The sequence below is a fragment of the Gobius niger genome (genome assembly GCF_951799975.1).
Source record: "Gobius niger genome assembly, chromosome: 11".
Lineage (NCBI taxonomy): Eukaryota > Metazoa > Chordata > Actinopteri > Gobiiformes > Gobiidae > Gobius > Gobius niger.
In genome coordinates, this window is record NC_136862.1 from 16,668,899 (window position 1) to 16,680,317 (window position 11,419).

The 11,419-nt window shown below is 40.4% G+C and overlaps 1 protein-coding gene across 1 annotated transcript; it reads left to right on the forward strand.

The window, feature by feature from the left end:
- Window positions 1–1,651: 1,651 nt before the first annotated feature.
- On the forward strand, window positions 1,652–11,022 carry slc6a7 (solute carrier family 6 member 7). The gene is made up of 14 exons (XM_079566202.1): window positions 1,652–1,902; window positions 3,088–3,328; window positions 3,653–3,784; window positions 4,285–4,489; window positions 6,856–6,994; window positions 7,176–7,310; window positions 8,481–8,584; window positions 8,656–8,780; window positions 9,105–9,217; window positions 9,286–9,423; window positions 9,500–9,599; window positions 9,707–9,825; window positions 10,182–10,355; window positions 10,486–11,022. Exons 1-14 carry the CDS (start codon window positions 1,855–1,857, stop codon window positions 10,654–10,656), a joined length of 1,944 nt encoding a protein of 647 aa, XP_079422328.1. The 5' UTR covers window positions 1,652–1,854; the 3' UTR covers window positions 10,657–11,022.
- Window positions 11,023–11,419: the final 397 nt, after the last annotated feature.

An 11,419-nucleotide genomic window follows, 5' to 3' on the forward strand; every position in this document is an offset into this window, starting at 1 on the left:
CACTTCTGCTCCGTCTGCCCTGCTCTGAGATGCTTTGTTGAGAGATCCACATATGGTCAATTTAGAGGCAGGTGGTCAAGTTAGAATAGAACAACCCAAACCAAAAAACTAAACTCCTTAAAACCAGTGTCAAGCAGTGCCCCTATTAAGCATGGGGCACAGGCTGATGGGGCACAGGGCTGATGAGGCACAGGGCTGATGGGGCACAGGCTGATGGGGCACAGGGCTGATGGGGCACAGGCTGATGGGGCACAGGCTGATGGGGCACAGGCTGATGGGGCACAGCACAGGCTGATGGGGCACAGGCTGATGGGGCACAGTACTGGGATTGTGAAAGTCAGAGAGTTTCTCTGTTTCTTTCCGAGCTGGCTCTAGCTATAGGATTTGGCAACCTTAAATTAAGTTATGCTTTTGGCTAAAGAAAAAATACACATTTTGAATCATGTATTGAAAACAATGATTTGTTTTGTGTTTACTTTGTGTCTGAGGTCATAGTAGGCTGTTATGAAATATTTACAAAGAAAAACTACCTTGATACATTGTACCTGCCAAGTTTACTACAATGTAATGTGCTTTGTAGCGATGTGTAATAACTTATACCTATGGGCATTTAGACCATGCACCTCCTAAGTTTGCTACTAATACACATTATTCCATTGTGTAGCATATGCACTACATGTACAAGTTATTACATATTGTTACAAAGCAGATTACAGTGACTAAATTTACATGGAGAGATTATAATCTGATGTCTGGAGTTCTCAGATTATTGAAGATATATGTAAACAGCATAATCTGATATACGTAATCTGATTTCTTCCTGATCTTTCAGACAAAAAAAATAAATCACAAACGCTATCCAAATGTCAAACGTGTTTAAAGTGAAGGCAGAATGGTTTGAGCTGCTGCGCATATACAGAACATTACTACCTCTTTAGGGCTGTGAGATCGAGTTCCTGCTTTGATTATTTACTGAATTGTCTCTCCATCCTCACTCTTACATTTTTAATAGAAGTTAAAGCACACTATTTGTGATTTCACTTCTTGAATTACTTGCAAGTGACTAAATCTGTGCTGCATCCACTCAGCTACAAACTCATGACACTAATGCCACATGTACAGCGCCTGGTTCTGCAGGTGGAGAGTGAATGAAGAGAGGGGTGGAGACATTTAATTTGATCTAAAAATACAAATCCGCGCTGGCACATACAGAACCTGGAGTTTTGGATTCTCCGATTCAAACACATCAGATCTGATTATCGGGTGATCTGATTTCTCCAGTGATCTGATTTTTCGGACCATGTAAACAGAGCCATTATATGTAGTTGGATACAAAGTGTGACGTGGTCCTTCCTGCTCTACACTTACATGTATTCTGGGGGAAAACGTCCAATGAAATGGTTTGCAGGTCCTTTGACAGCCTTTATCTAAGTGAAGTTTTAATTTTCTCAAGCCTGGCCATCCATGTCCCAACAACTCGCTCATCTGATGTTCTCTTTGTGGTGGTCACCTACTCCCTTCAGTACATGTGCACACACAGTAAAAGCGCACACATGATGAGCAAGGGCCGGTGTGGAGGAGGCGGTGCTTCTCCTTCACCTCCGCTGCACCTGCGCTCTTCCGCCCCGTGCCCTCTCTCCTCTCATCACCGCCCCCTTTCGTTTCCTGCATCATCGCTGCCGCGGCTGCCTCCAGTATTACTGCCCCGTAATAACAACCGGCAATAGGCAAGAAACTCACGGGATCAAACTTGAGGAACATGGTCAACTTTTTAGCGGGGACTTTAAAGTTGTGAAATGTGGTCGAAACTGTGGCGGATCGACCAGTGAAGCTCCACCTGGCCCTGGCGGTGAAATGCAGGGCGAAAACGGCAAAGCAGCCCCTGGGAGCCCCGCTGCGCAGGTAGGAACCCGACCTGCGATCTGTGTTGAGCTCTGTGGATTTACCTTCATTTAACTAAAGCAGAAAGTCATCACAAGTATTGACCTAGTGCTCTTTCTTACCGGGACATGCGATAGTCTATACAGGGACAAATAGCCATGCAGTGAAAAGTGGTTCAACCTGTTTGTCTGCATCGCTCTGTGGTCTTAAAATACAAGAGCACCTCTGACTGCACACAGCACAGGAGAGATAAACAGCAGATGTGTCGACCCGAACTGTTCTCAAGAAATGACTCAACAAATAAGCCTAATAATAAAAATGATAAAATAATCTCTAAACTCCTTTTTTGTGGGCTATTAGAATTGCAATGGTGGAGTCAACTTGTGTACATTTCTATTGTAAATGTATGATGTCATGGGACGCTCGATTATGTTGACTTCCGCAGATTTAAAATTACTTCCTCCTATCATACATGGATAGGTGAGTAGGGCTGCTCGATTATTGAAAAAATAATAATCACGATTATTTTTGTCATAATTGAAATCACGATTATTCAAACGATTATTTGTTGCCTTTAAAAAAAAACATCAAAAAAGTGACACAAATCCTGCAAAAAAAAGACAACAATCCAGCAAAAAAGTGACAAAAATCTATAAAAAAAGACAAAAATCCAGCAAAAAACGACAAAAATCCTGCAGAAAAAAGACAAAAATCCATCAAAAAAGTGACAAAAATCCAGCAAAAAAAAATGACAAAAATCCAGCAGAAAAAAGACAAAAATCCATTAAAAAAAGAGACAAAAATCCATAAAAAAAAGACAAAAATCCATAAAAAAAGTGACAAAAATCCATAAAAAAAGACAAAAATCCATTTAAAAAAGTGACAAAAATTCAGCAGAAAAAAGACAAAAATCCAGCAAAAAAGTGACAAAAATTAAAAATTTGAAAAAAAAAACATTAAAAAAAATAATAATTAAAAAAAAATACATAAAAATAAAATACATTGAAAAAAAATATTATAATCGATTTTTTGCGATTATGCTAATTTTGTAATCGTTTACTGTTGTAATCGAAATCGTAATCGAATTTCGATTAATTGCACAGCCCTATAGGTGAGGCTTGCGAAATAACTGGAGGTTGTATATTACCATTGTCAGTAGGGCCATATGTAGTGTTTTACTTTGTTTGATTTGCTTCCCCTTTGCAGAACTCAGTATATTTAAATGGACACCCTGTTACTCAGAATGGCCACAATGGGACGCATACACCGGACCCACAGACACAGGTGGAGTCCAGACCTCCCAGTCCTGCCCCCAGCTCTATCACCCCGACCATGCCCAGGGAACAGTGGGGTGGAAAATACGAGTTCCTGCTCTCCTGTATCGGATACTGTGTGGGGCTGGCCAATGTGTGGAGATTCCCATACCTATGTTATCGAAATGGAGGAGGTAAGAGCAATGCAAGCCTTGAATGATTGAATGCCTTCTTGGTATGCCCTTGGGTGTGCGCTGTGTGCATTTCACACTTAAAGGAGAAATGATCAGAGCATTTGGTATAGTAACAGCAGTTCATTATAAGAAGGTATGGGGCGTTCCTGATTACACAGTGCACTTCTGATAGCCTGGGCAACGCTATATATCTAGACATAAGACAAGTTGAAGCTTGATCTGAAAAGTTTTATGTCTAAGAAGTACCAGACTAAAAACATATCTGCCAAATTACCCTCTTAAAACGGCATAGCAATATATTACTGTGTTTTCTTATCTTCATAGGTGTATTTCTCATCCCGTACTTTATCATGCTGTTTGTCTGCGGTGTGCCACTGTTCCTCATGGAGCTGAGTTTAGGCCAATATGGAGCAGCAGGCCCAATCACTGTGTGGAAATGCTGTCCGTTACTAAAAGGTAATTGGCTCTTAATACAGAGTCTGAAATGGTTTCTGTGTTTGTATGAAGGATTTTAGCCTATGGATGCTAAAGGGAACACCACCTGACCTGCTACAGTAGAGCAACGTAATGATTTAACAAAGGGCTGCGTCACCAGTCATTCCTGAATAACTGCACATGAGGAAAAGTACTGTCTGGCTCATGATGCCACGCCATCATCTGTTTGTAACATAAAACACAATTTCAATCAATATTTAGTTATAAAGCCCTTTACAACAAGTTTTCCCCCCGGAAAATGAGACATTTGTAATCACATTTTTTTTTTACTTTAGATTTCTTGCTAAAGTTTTATTTTGACTAAAGTTTATTGCTCTTTCTTTAAAAAAAAAAAAACTATACTTAAACTATACAATGGACTGAGGATGCTGTTTAGTTTAATGCCCTTCGAATCATCTGTTTTGACTTGATCACTGGTGTATAACACGTTAACCGTGTGTATGACTGTGGCTCTGTTTCAGGGATCGGCATTGGAATGCTGTGTGTCTCCACACTTGTCTGCCTCTATTATAATATAATTATTGCATGGACATTTTATTACCTGGGCAGCTCTTTCCAGAGCCCCCTGCCCTGGTCATGTGACGCTATAGCCAACGCAGCTCTCTGTGGTAATGAGACCCTTAACTCTACCACCAAACGTCTCAGCCCCACTGAGGTCTTCTGGAAGTAAGTACATTTATTCTGTAGCAATCAGTTTTTTAAAAATAATTTAATTTATACCAGATATACTTGAGTCAATTTGCAGTATTCACTAGGGCAGTGTTTTTCAACCTTTTTTGAGCCAAGGCACATTTTTTTCATTGAAAAAATCACGAGGCACACCACCAGCAGAAAATATTAAAAAACGTAACCCTGTAGCCTATATTCAGTTGTTCACATCAAAGTGTCTTGAATAGGAACACTGTATAGTCTCGCTAGCCACCGTGCCACAGTCACCGCCACCTGCCGCATCCATGCGTCACTAATTCTCTTGTCTCAAAGAAATTAGCGACCTGATATTGAGTATTTATTACATGGTTACTCTACTCTAGACAGCACAGACACTCGAAAACGGCACATTATTTGCGGATAATAATGAATTTGTTTTTAAAAAAAACAACTAGGTGAAATCGGATCATTTTCCAAGGCACACCAGACAATATCTCTCGGCACACTAGTGTGCCACGGCACAGTGGTTGAAAAACACTGCACTAGGGATGCATTTTACTGGATTGGATATTGGTGCTTATCTAGGAAAAAATACTGGAAAGTATCATAGAAGTGTAACTTCTCGTTTGCAAGGGGGACCACTCACTGCATACAAGTGTCTTTGCATAGACAACAAATACTCTGCAACCTACTCTAAAGATCTCGTGGTATCTGTTTGTATTGGATATTGGTAGATACTGAAACCCGTGGTATTGGTATCGGAAGTAAAAAAGCTGGATTTCTGCATCTCTATCATTTCTTTGTTCTTTGTCTTCAAGTATTCATGCTCGAATACTTAACTTGACTTGCTAACAATGACCTGTTCACACCCCTTTCCTTCAAACAAAGCAAAGGTGCTAGTCGAATAAATACGCTGCAATTTCAAATACAAACACTAGATTTGACCAATCCTTAATCTTTGTTACCGTCTTAGCAATTAATTGAGAATTTTTTTTTGGATTTGTCATTTTCTATATCAACATTGGCACTCTGGAACTTTTTATGTGGGAAAAAAAATAGATTTGTGTGATTGATATTTCATGACCCAGCAGCTGTATGGGGGTTTAGCATAGCACCTTCACTTCCCATCACAGGGACCTCTAGGATGCTCTCATTGTTTAGGGAAATTATTTTGGGTTTCGGGTAAATTTTTCTGATGATTTTCTGATGGAATCTTCCATCCATCCAACCTGCTTTAAACCCTAAAAACAATTAATCCTGGTGCGTGATAGAGGCCACCGTGATGAAAAGTTAAAGCTGGGTCAGTAAGAGGTCAAACATGCACTACAGTAACATCTTTTAAAAAAATAATAATAATATAATAACACGGTAGTAATAATAATAATAATTTTCCTGCGCTGATGGAACGTTCCATCCATCCAACCTACCATAAAGCCTAAACAGTATGATCTTCGAGCATCATAGAGGCCTCGGTGATTAAAAGTAAAGGTGCTATGCTCACCGCTCATGGTCAAATACACACAAATATCAACTTTTTTTCCCCACATAAAAAGTTGCATAATGCACCTTTAAGTGTCTGTTGTCTATACTGAGGAATGCACAGTATTATAATTATACCCAAAATGCATTTATGGATCATTAAGAAATGGTAACTAACAACAAGGAAAAGTTACTGCACTTTGTCCGCTGCCAACTTTATACAGAACTTGTTATCATGACGTCAAAATGAGTGGCTTCCTTTGGAATTACTGTGGCACTCCCATCTGCGGCCACTTCAGGCAGTACTCTGTCTTTGTGTGCCCTGTGCTGAGACTTGGGTGTGGTCATGTTGAAGATTGTTCAATGATGTAATCCCTGTGTCGTACAGGTTCCATAGCAACCACAGTGGTCATCTGGGCCGGGTTTTTGAGTTTAACACATTTCTCCTCTAGGGCCGGGTCCCGTTAAAGGATACCATTATAAGTTAGGTACTACTGCCGCTATTGGAAAAAAAAAAAATTCTTTAGATTAGATTTAGCAAGTTTTGACGTCTGTTGGGTTAAAGGTTGTCACTAAAGAAATTGACTTGGTTGTTTCATCTTAAATAAGTGATACAAAATAAAAAGATTATGGTCTTTCTGATAGAAAATTAATTCATAATATTGGTATTTTTTAGCGTTGTAGATGACAAATTATATAGCATAAGTATCAATGTGATCAAAGAGTGTAAAAATCACAAATCAAAGTTAGTTTTATTGTCAATTTCACCACATACCCTTAATCCCATTGGTGCAAATCGTATATAGAACAAATGGAGGAGGGAGGGGCTTAGATGACACAAGACTTGACCTACAGTAACAATATGAAGAGTGAAAGAATTAACTGTACATGATTTGTGTTTGTAGTGAGCATGTGCTGGGTGTAGTGCACAGTGAGGGGCTCCATGACCCGGGCCCCGTGCGCTGGCAGCTGGCTCTCTGTCTGGCGGCCGCCTGGATCATCATCTTCCTCTGCATGCTCAAAGGCATCCACAGCTCTGGGAAGGTACGATGAAACACAGTTAATCACTTAAATGCCGCACTTTGATTATAATTGCATGGACACATTTCTTGTTACCCACTGTAGTATTTAAATTGTGGCCTGAACAAGTAAAGTTCTGTGTTTGTCTAGAAACGCAAAACATTTTATGACGATGTCTATTTCAATTTGTCCTTTTTTTCCCCAGGTTGTGTACGTCACAGCAACTTTCCCATACTTTGTGCTCATTGTCCTTATCATCAGAGGGGCCACACTTGAAGGATCGCTGCAGGGCATTGCTTTCTACCTCACCCCCGACTGGGCCCGATTAGCAAATGCACAGGTATCAGACAATAGATCTCTAATAGACATCTATTTCATGTATTTAGTCTTTTATTTATTTTTAAAGCTGTTTTTTCCCCCTGTTACACAAACCGTGTGGAGAAGAGGTCCGACCCGGATACTCTTACTATACTACCAGTAATTCACTATCCCTAACCTAGTCATGAACCAATGCCCGCTTTAAATCCCCCAATTTGAATGAACTTAATGAATGTATGAAACAAAGAGTGATCTTACCTCAGAATATATTTTTGAGGTTTTTATTTCAAATGACAGATCCTGAGACAGAAAGGAACCCTTTGGATGCTTACCAACTAGTCACTGAACTGTAAGATACGGATTTCAATGCCCAGAGAGTTAACGCTATTTCACAGGGACGTGATGGATGGGTGACTGGCTCTACTCTATGTTCGGATAAGTAGGTCATGGCAAAGAATAGTTATCTCATAGTTATCTGTTGCATGAGCAAGGGGAGTCTGATCACTACGGAGACTTGATCAGCAATAGGATAGAAATCAATTAGCAATTGATTGAAAGGAAGAGATGATCTCAAGACGGTGGACACCTCGGAGTGAGATCTGCTGGACACTGAGCAAGGTTCACAATTTATACACAAAACATCAAAAGCATACATACGTCACGCAGCATTTCATAACCTCCTGTGCACCTGCACATTGTGCCATGCTCAGCTGTAGATGCGATTTCGACCAGACTGTGGTTTCGTGATTTGTACACTTAAGTGTATCAAGGGTTTTTCCCCACATCTATAATTTGATCATAATGCTGCTGAGGCGGCCCGGTCTTGTCTGTCGCTGGGTAGAGCACAAGGTCACAGGTGTCACAAGTCAATTCTACTTGGTCACAGCACGTCGTTGCCAGGAAGATATCTCCACTTTCCTTAACACCGTGAAAGGAGAGTTAGCTGTTTGCTGCCTCCCCTACTTTAATTCTAGTACTAACTCCTGTACATCTCGATTCTCGAAACAATGTGTTCTTCATATTTTCCTTTTTTCCCCTCACAAATTGCAGGGCGTTCAATACGTATAGGCCTACAGTATAATCCAAATAAAACAATTCTGATAGTAGTTACTTGTTTTGAATAATGTGAGTATTTGCAGACTCTGTTGGATCTATTCCCTGGTTGTAATGGTATATCGGTGCATCTTTGCAGGTGTGGAACGATGCAGCCTCACAGATCTTCTACTCTCTGGGCATCGGTGTCGGAGGGCTCCTCTCCATGGCCTCTTATAACAAGTTTGACAACAACGTGATCAGGTGAGGCAGTAGTTTTTGTATAGTGTCAATTCTGCAAACTGCCACTGATTTTAAAATGAGGCCGCTTTCAGGGATACTATAGTCATCACCATTGGGAACTGTGGCACCAGCTTCTTTGCCGGATTTGCCATTTTCTCCATCCTGGGACACATGGCGTGGAGGAAGGGAGTGCCAGTCGGAGAGGTTGCCGACACAGGTACTTTGCATGTTCGTCTAAATCTGAAAAAACAATACATTCAAATTTGAAAACATTGTGAATCTTTAAGTAAAAGAAAAGCACTGACAAGTAACAACACATGCTAATCTAATGTCACTGCACAATAGGAGGCAGATTGTCTGCTAAAGTGACAATGAGAGAAAGTACAAAGACCTCACCTTTCATAGTTTTAGCTAAAATGGATTTTGTTAAAATGGGCTGAACAATATAGATGTTCATTTTTGTAGTAATATGAGTTGGAGCATGAAGGCCATATCTTTATGTATAGTGCCACTTTCTGATGTTTTGTTATGTTTTTTTTAGGTCCAGGCTTGGCCTTTGTCGCTTACCCAGAAGCCCTTGCTCTGCTGCCAGGCTCCGTTTTCTGGTCCATCTTATTCTTCCTCATGCTGTTTATGCTGGGAGTTGATACTTTGGTAAGCGCCACACAGAAACAATGGTGAGGCCCTCTCCCTGTAGTAATGCCATGCTCCGTTACCCACAGTTCGGCAACATGGAGGGCATCACCACGGCCGTGCTCGACGAGTTCCCGCAGCTCAGAGCAAACATGCTGCACAAGTCTTTGTTCCTGGGTGCACTCTGTTTCACCTTTTATCTTATGGGCCTCCTGTTGATCACAAATGTAAGTGGCCTGAATAAATAACTAGCCATCTTTTCTCTGCAGTTAAACTCATATTTAGTTTCACGTTTGTTCATAGGGAGGCATTTACTGGTTCACCCTCATTGACTCCTTCAGCACCAGCTTTGGTCTCATCATTATCGCCCTCTTCATGTGTCTTGGCATCTCCTTCTTTTATGGTATTGCACCCTCAGCCATCACTACATTACCTTCATTGATATTTTTCATGTAAAACGTTATGCCTCATAATATTTACATTGCTTATCATTTATGCTTCTCACAATAGGAGTGAACCAGTTCTGCCAGGACATCATTGACATGATCCGTCACTGCCCTCCATGGTGCAGCAAAGTCTTGATTTATTTCAAAGCCTGTTGGGTTTTCTTCACTCCGTTTCTTTTATTGGTAAGCACATATGCAGAAATGTTGTGAGCCAATTGAATTCGATTCAGTTTTATTCATCCTTGGGGGGAATTTGATAATGCTATATTTGGTAAGCAGGCCATGGGAAGTGCTTCCTATTGAATGTTCTCTGTAGTGTATCTAATTTCTACTTTCACTGTAAGCGTAATTTGATCCGGTGCATTATTTTGCTGTTGAAAATGTAGATACTTCATTGGAAAAGTCAAATCAGTGCAATCAGTTTTGTGATTCGGATAAGAAATTGAACTAAAGTCCAGTGTGAATAATTAAAATTTTTGCTGCTTTTGTCCCTGGCTTTACATTGCGAGTTGCTCATCAAGTGTCTTTTGTGTGCATAGTTCATCCTGACCTATATCTTCATTGAAATGTACAACACGTCTCTTCACTACGGCTCCTATGTGTATCCGATATGGGGGAAAGCGCTTGGTGTGTGCATGGCTACGGTCTGCTGTCTACAAATCCCCATTTGGGGCATTGTCGCCATCAGCAAAGAAACTGGGACGCTGAGAGACGTGAGTATCAGCTCTGTCCTTGTTAGGTGTCCTTACACTGCACTCTATTCAGTCACAAATAGGAAGATTAAACTAAGTGTGCTAAATACGACCGCGGTATTAATAACTACTCTATGGTTTCTATTTACAGCGTTTTCAAAAATCAATTCGACCTCTAAACTCCTGGAGGGTGAATAATTTGAACAGCACGGGGCGGGTGGAGGAGCGGATGGAGCCGGAGAGAGTGGAGGCTCCGTTTACAGTGACGCTCACAGATATGGACTTCACCGCCATGACGTGGGAGATGGGGAGCGAAGCATGACCCCTGAAAGGACATGAACACCTACAAACTGTATAGACAGCAACACTTGTAGCAATGCGCCGTCTTGACTGGAGGCTTGAGCACAGACTGTGTCCTGCAGCGCACCTTGGATTTATTCCCAAAGCTTTTGATCAAACTCGACATCAGTTGTTTACCAATAATTGCCAGTCTTCACCTCAGAAGATATTTACAAAATGTTTTTAAAAAGACAATGATCCTGGGGACCCGCTAATTTATTTATATTGTCAGTGTCAGTAAATAACTTTGTTGAAATGTATTTATATAAAGAATGGCCTGTAACACTTGACTTCCATCTCATTGTTTTGACAATATAAAGCTAAAATATCAACACACTCCATGTTTTTAGCCCCATTTTGAAACCAATCTGTATTTACATGCTTTAAGATAGGCCTAATGTAATTAAATGTATCACATTTAACAACAACAAATGGTGTGTTGCCAAACTTGTCATAAGTGTGTATAGTGTATTAGGCATGAACTATCATGTGTCCCATTTCAAATTGCTTTAAATGTAAAATTTATGTATTTATTTTTAGATCATAACACAGCCTGTTTGTGAATGTGATAATTTCGCAAAGTTCAGTTAAGAGGAAACATTGGTGGCCTTTGTTCTTCTTTTTGCAAACCACTGGAAGTTACATAGTAAGTTGGTTTTAGTGGTCCAGCTCTCTTGGTGACTCAACATAATGTGTTTGGACAACTACATAGGCTGTAAGTGCATCAAACCTTTAAACCTAAACAC